The sequence below is a fragment of the Bos javanicus genome, chromosome 1 (assembly GCF_032452875.1).
Source record: "Bos javanicus breed banteng chromosome 1, ARS-OSU_banteng_1.0, whole genome shotgun sequence".
Classification (NCBI taxonomy): Eukaryota; Metazoa; Chordata; class Mammalia; order Artiodactyla; family Bovidae; genus Bos; species Bos javanicus.
In genome coordinates, this window is record NC_083868.1 from 117,412,967 (window position 1) to 117,420,219 (window position 7,253).

General features: G+C 42.9%; 1 protein-coding gene across 2 annotated transcripts in view; it reads left to right on the forward strand.

The window, feature by feature from the left end:
• Positions 1-6,426, forward strand: part of ERICH6 (glutamate rich 6) — a 49,809-nt gene extending 43,383 nt beyond the window's left edge. The window contains exon 14 of one of the 2 annotated variants that reach the window (XM_061418941.1): positions 6,036-6,426. In XM_061418941.1, coding sequence (XP_061274925.1) covers positions 6,036-6,089 — 54 coding nt within the window. In that variant the 3' untranslated portion in view covers positions 6,090-6,426. Of the gene's footprint in view, positions 1-2,344; positions 2,613-6,035 lie in introns of those variants that run through there. The other variant, XM_061418932.1, reaches the window with a different exon arrangement.
• The last annotated feature ends 827 nt before the right edge of the window (positions 6,427-7,253 follow it).

A 7,253-nucleotide genomic window follows, 5' to 3' on the forward strand; every position in this document is an offset into this window, starting at 1 on the left:
AACCATTGGATCACTGAAGAAATCAGAGGAAATCAAAAAATACCTAGCGACTAATGAAAATGGTCTAACTGTGACTTCTAACGTTACTCAGAGTAAAAGCCAAGATCCTATAAAACACCTACAATACTATACATGATCTGGACTTCATTTTTTAATATTTCTCTGTGGTCCTCTTTTCCTACCCACTTTGCTCTAGCCACCATGGCCTTTTTGCTGTTGTGGACAATGCCATGCACATCACTGCCGCAGGGCTTTTGCACTTGCTGTTCCCTCAACCTAAAATGCCCCATACCCCACTTAGCACTTCCCTCAGGTTCTGCTCTCAGAGTCCTTTCCTGACCACCCTGTGTAAACTCCCAGCACCCCACCCCACCCCTACCATGGGACTCATATAGTGCTCTTGTTTTCTTTCACTTCTATATAGTCTATGAGTTCTATTTTGATTTCTTCAACTCAGTAATTACTGAACTTTCAAATAAGGTTTTTTAAATTTGCTACCTTTTCTCATGAACTTCTAAATGGTCAAGGAATATGGCTTACATGTGTTCTTGCTGTTTAGAATGCAGGGATATTTTCTTTGTAGTTGATGACATAATTTGTGACTGTTCCATGTATATTTGACCCCCCCAAATGGTTGCATGTTATTGGCACAAATTGTATAACGTATGTTTAATTGTTCTCTTCATACTTCTCTCTATATCCTTTTCTTCTTATATTGTTGGTTTATTTCTGAGAGACGTATGAAAATATCCCAGTAGAACTGTGAATTTGTCTGTTTTTTCCTATAATTTCTATCATGTTTTGCTTTGTCTGTCTTGAAGTTCTGTGGTTAGGAAATTCAAGGCGTTGTCTTCATGGTGAGTTACACCTTTCACCCCTGGGTCAGCCCACCTATTGGCCCTTCAGCTTTGTGTCCATTGTGTGACTCAGAGTATCACCGAGGGTTTTTGTTTCTATTTTGATGAAAAAATTTAACATCATCAATATGTTTCCCTCTTAACGCTCTTTGCCTGAAATGCCATCCTGATATTCACTTGCCTTTGAGCTCAGAATATGTGTGCTCTGGACCAGTGCATTCATTTGATCATTGATCTCTCAGTGGTCCCAGCTGCTTCTCAATTTTCAGGAATTCCTTAAGATTATTCCTGCTGATGAAAATCTTTCCTATTTCCTATTGATTTACTCTCTGAAAATGTTTCCTATTTTATGGGATTTGGGATTGAAGAAAACTAAAAATGGTGATTCACCCTTCATTTCTCAGCTATCTTAACCTCCTTCCCCCATCCCTCTTTCCTTTCTCCCTCCCTTCCTTCCAATGTGGGGAGGGGTGAAAATGCAGAATACTGTGATCTCACATCTCTGGCAGGTGAATAAGTGGCCACTCTGCCTGCAGGAGGTAGCAGATGGGCTTGCTTTAGCCCACCCCACTGAGGCTACATGCCCCTCCTGGGCTGGTCCTAAAGCTCAGCCTTGGAAACATTCCAAGCAAGGCTGGGGACCTTTGACCTTCCTGCAGCTCGAGGAGACAGCATCAGCCTGGGTCACCCAAGGCTGAGAGGACATGGGCAGCACAGAGGGCAAGGAAGGGTCTTGGGGATGTTCATGTGCAGCAGCTCCTGGAGGTGGGGGCACATTTGGGAGAAGAAAAGGAGTGTCAGTCATCCCGGGGCCTTCTGGAAAGCCCAGCTCAGGTGCTCCCCACCACCTTCCCAGCCTCCAAACCAGTACTCACTTCACACTGGGTGTGTCCCAGGGACAGGATAACTATAGCATTTCTGTGCTCCCCTCAATAGATGCTGGTGAAATAGTATATGCTGTTATAATGACTTGAATGCGTAGTAAGCATTTGAAAGAAAATATGCAAATTCTGTTTGGTCTGGTCTGCTCTAGTCTCTCAAATCTCCAGAGATCATTCCTGTTCAGATCAGAATTAATACCACTGCCCCTATTTATAGATAACAATGGCACCCCACTCCAGTACTCTTGCATGGAGAATCCCATGGACGAAGGAGCCTGGTGGGCTGCAGTCCATGGGGTCGCCAAGAGTCGGACACAACTGAGCGAATTCACTTTCACTTTTCACTTTCATGCATTGGAGAAGGAAGTGGCAACCCACTCCAGTGTTCTTGCCTGGAGAATCACAGGGACAGGGGAGCCTGGTGGGCTGCCTATGGGGTCACACAGAGTTGGACACGACTGAAGTGACGTAGCAGCAGCAGCAGACTCACAGAAGACTCCAGCCCCTAACTAGTGTTGCCTCTTGCCTCCTCCCACCTCCTGCTTCTGCAGTCACTATTTCCACATGGAACCCTGAGCTTCCTTTCTCTTTCTCTTTGCTGAAAAGCTGCTAAATGCTAAGGAGATTCCAGCGCTCCGATACCTGAACGGGGATGACCTTCTTCTGCTGGCCAGTTTAATAAAGATCCGACGCCTGTTTCATAAACTGGAAGGATGTGTGAATTTCCCCTCCAGCCAGGTTTGGGAAAAATTAAAGCAACCTTCCTACCTTTCTTCACTTTCTCTAAAACTAATTGCCCTTTGTCACAATTCTGGTATGAAGCAAGACATAATAACAACAATAGCAGCTATGATAAATGAAAACATTTAACAAATGATGATGGTGCTTTCATTTGTTCTGCTGTGTTTTTCTGGGAGGCAGTGTGGGAGATCTCAAGAAAAGTGTATACAATGACTAGGAAATACCAATAAATGGGCTTTATTACAAATTTGGAGCACATCCTGAGTCATCCCTGGTTTGCACTCTTGGTCAGAAAACTAAACCACTGACTTTGGGGACAACAGAGAATAAGTAAGTCAGCCAAAGGCCTTATTTTTCAGTCAGAGTTCCATCAGGAAAACAGAAAGCAGGGAGGGAGCAGGTGCTTTCACAACCTCCGGAAAAGCTGGGAAAGTGAAGGTCAAGGAACAGCTCTGCTATTTGGGAAAATGAGGGAATCTCAGGAAGCCGTCTACAGGGTCACACAGAGTCGGACATGACTGACGTGACTTAGCAGCAGCAGCAGCAGCAGGAAGTCACAAAGCCAACAGCACCCAGGGAGAGAGTGGCAGGAGCTACTCACACTCCAATGCAGGAATGGCAAACAACTGCCACCCTGCAAAGGCCACCCTCCTGCCAGAAGTGAGCAACGGCCGCTGCTCCTCTTCCACCTCCCACACCTCAGGCAGGTGCATCTCCCTGGGGAACCATAGTGGGATCCCACTGGCAAAGGATTATGGGACCACGTGTCTTTCCCCTTCTGAGGGGAGGGAGGAGGGATTTGCTGGATCCACAGGGATAGCACAGCACAGCACAGCAGCCTCTGCTCAGTGATAAAATTACTTAAGAGCAGAAAGCAGAGGTGAGAGTCTTTAGGTGGAGAGCCCTAAAGACTGGAATGCCCAGCCTGCCCTCTCCTGAACTTCCTGACTTCCCAGTTCTCTATTCTTGGGAGAGGGAGGAATCTCGTAGGAGGGGCCATTCCTTACAGTGATAACAGATTTGGTGTTTAAGTGTGTGTAGCAAGAGGAGAAGGCAATGGCACCCCACTCCAGTACTCTTGCCTAGAAAATCCCACGGACAGAGGAGCCTGGTAGGCTGCAGTCCATGGGGTCGCCAAGAGTCGGACACAACTGAGCGACTTCACTTTCACTTTTCACTTTCATGCATTGGAGAAGGAAATGGCAACCCACTCCAGTGTTCTTGCCTGGAGAATCCCAGGGACGGGGAGCCTGGTGGGCTGCCGTCTCTGGGGTCGCACAGAGTTGGACACGACTGAAGCGACTTAGCAGCAGCAGCAAGAGGAAGTAAATCTAGCTGCTAGTTATTCATTAGTGTTAGGACTAAATCATATTGCTTTCCTACTAAGAGGCTGCTGAGGAAGCATGGGGAAGGGCTGAAGGGCACAGGAGTGGAAGGATGAGGTGTCCCAGGGAGGGCTGAGTGCTGGGCCGCAGGAAGTGGGTGAGCTACTGGGAGACTGAGGGTTGGCTTTGGTATTAATCCATTCACCATCTTTTTTTTTTTTTTTTTTTTTAACAAACTTATGTTACCAAAGGGTGAAGGCGGGGTGGGGGAGGGATGAATTAGGAGTTTGGGATTAGCAGATACAAAGTATTACATATAAAACAGATGAACAAGGTCTCATTGTATAGTATAGAGAACTATTCAATATCCTGTAATAAACCATAATGGAAAAGAATATGAAAAAGAAAACATATGTGTATAACCAAACGACTTTACTATACCCCATTAACTAACACAACATTGTAAATTAACTTCTATAAAAAAAATTTTTTAAGGCAGTTGTTATTTAAGGGTTTCAGTTGTTAAAAACAACAGTGATAAATTTTACTTTGGATATCTGCATCCCAAAGTATATTGAGATATGCCATAGACTTTATTTATCAATGCCTGTTTTTTCACATGGCTGTTTAAAGTAAACTTGGTGGGTTTTTTTAAATAATCTACTCTGTTAATTCATAGGGTATTTTTTTCTCATTTTTCACAATAAAAACCTCTTCAAAAAAATTAAACTTTTCTAGGAAACCATAAACAAAATGACAACCTACTAACTGGGAGAAAATATTTGCTAACAATGCAACTAACAAGAGTTTAATTTCCAAAATATACAAACAGCTCATACAACTCAATATCAAAAAACAAACCACCCAATTTTAAAAAAATGGGCAGAAAACCTAAATAGACAGTTCACCAAAGAAGATATACAGATGGCCGACAAACACATGAAAAGATTCTCAACATCACTAATTATTAGAGAAATGCAAATTGAGACTACAATGAGGTGTCACCCCACTCCAGTCACAAATAATAAATGCTGGAGAGAGTGTGGAGAAAAGGGAACCATCTTATACTGTTGGTGGGAATGTAAATTGGTGCAGCCACTTCATGCTGGAGAACAGCATGGAGATTCTTTAAAAAAATAAACACAAAACTAAAAATAGAGGTACCATATGATCTAGCAGTCCCACTCCTGGGCATATATCTGGAAAAGATGAAAACTCTAATTCAAAAAGTTCATACACCCCAATGTTCACAGCAGCACTATTTGCAATAGCCAAGACAAGGAAGCAACCTAGAAGATACGGTACATATATACAATGGAATATTACTCAGCCACAAAAAGGAATGAAATAAATACCATTTGCAGCAAGCAACGTGGATGGACCTAGAGATTATCATACTAAGTGAAGCAAATCAGAGAAAGACACATATCATACGATATCACTTATATGTGGAATCTAAAAAAATAGTACAAATCAACTTATTTTCAAACCAGAAACAAACTCACAGACATAAACAAATTTATGATTACCAAAGGAGAAGGGGAAGTAGGGGAAAATCAGGAGTATAGGATTAACAGATACACATTGCCATATATAAAATAGCTAAACAAGGATTTATTGACTTCCTTGGTAGCTCAGATGGTAAAGCATCTGCCTACAATGTGGGAGACCCAGGTTCGATCCTTGGGTTGGGAAGATCCTCTGGAGAAGAAAATGGCAACCCACTCCAGTACTCTCACCTGGAAAATCCCATGGACAGAGGAGCGTGGTAGGCTACAGTCCATAGGGTTGCAAAGAGTCGGACATGACTGAGTGACTTCACTTTCACTTTCTTTCACTTTTACAAAGAACTATAGTCAATATCTTGTAATAACCTATAATGGAAAATAATTTTTAAAAAGAATATACATAAATGCATAGATTATATATAACCAAATCACTTTGTATCTGAAAATAATAAAATATTACAAATCAATTACAGTTTGACATAAGAAAAAAATTAAACTCTTCTAGCCATAAAGTTGTCATATGGTAATGCTGCATAAATTGAGAGAGAAGAAAACACTCTAAGTCTGTAGGTCTGCCCATTTGTAAATTTCAAAGGAATTATTAATATACTTAAAGCTTACAGTAGTACTACAAATCCTTGTATTCTTTTATTCCTGATCTCAGGATTATCATTTTATTTTGCTTATGCATATTTTAAATTTTATGTGTACAATTTTGAACAGATAAAATTATCATCTTTGAGAAGATACACATATGCACATCAGTGTAACAGATGAGGAAAGAAATGAAAACTTTTGGACTTCCCTGGCAGTGCAGTGGATAAGAATCTGTCTGCCAGTGCAGGGGACACGAGTTCTATCCCACGTGCCCAGAAGTAACTAAACCCATGTGCCACAACGACTGAGCCTGTGCTCTAGAGCCAGAGACCCACAACTGCTGAAGCTCCAGCATGCTAGAACCTGTGCTCTGCAACAGGGGAAGCCACCGCAGTGAGAAGCGGATGTACCATAACTCCTGCTCACAGCAGCTAGAGAAAGCCGGCCTGCAACAGCGAAGACCTAGCCCAGCCAAAAGTAAATAATAAAATAAATAAAAATTATTTAAAAAAAAAAAGAAGAAGAAATGAAAACTTTTTGCTTCAGGTAAAGCTGGCAGCAACGTCAGCAAAGCCCTAGGGGATTGAAACATAAGAGACATGTCCAGTGTATTGGCATCTATGCAGCTCTAATAGTGAGTGAGCAGTATGTTCCAGAGTGCATTTCCTTGCTAGGTTTTCCTGCTAATCAAAGTCATACCAGGGAATTTCGTAGCAGTCCAGTGGTTGGGAATCTGCACTTTCACTGTGGAGAGCGTGGATTCTGTACATCAGAAAACTTAAGATTCCATACGCCACAAGGGGCGGGCAAAAAAAAACAAAAAGTCATATCAACTCACTGTAGAAATGATGCAAGATTACAGAAAAAAAAATATAGCTGACCCCTGAACAGCTGGACTAAGGGGCACCAACCCTCCACATACTGGGAAAAAAAAAAAAAAAGGAGAGAGGGAGAGTATTATTTTTAGTCACCCCTCCCTACCTTCTGGAGAAGGCAATGGCAGCCCACTCCAGTACTCTCGCCTGGAAAATCCCATGGATGGAGGAGACTGGTAGGCTGCAGTCCATGGGATCACTAAGAGTCGGACACGACTGGGTGATTTACTTTCACTTTTCACTTTCATGCATTGGAGAAGGAAATGGCAACCCACTCCAGGGTTCTTGCCTGGAGAATCCCAGGGACGGGGGAGCCTGGTGGGCTGCTGTCTATGGGGTCGCACAGAGTCGGACACGACTGAAGTGACTTAGCAGTAGCAGCCCTACCTTCAGTTTCTCTGCATCCAGCGTGCCTCAGGAGCCACAGTTCCTCTAGATCGGCAGTTCTGCATCTGTGGATTCGACACAC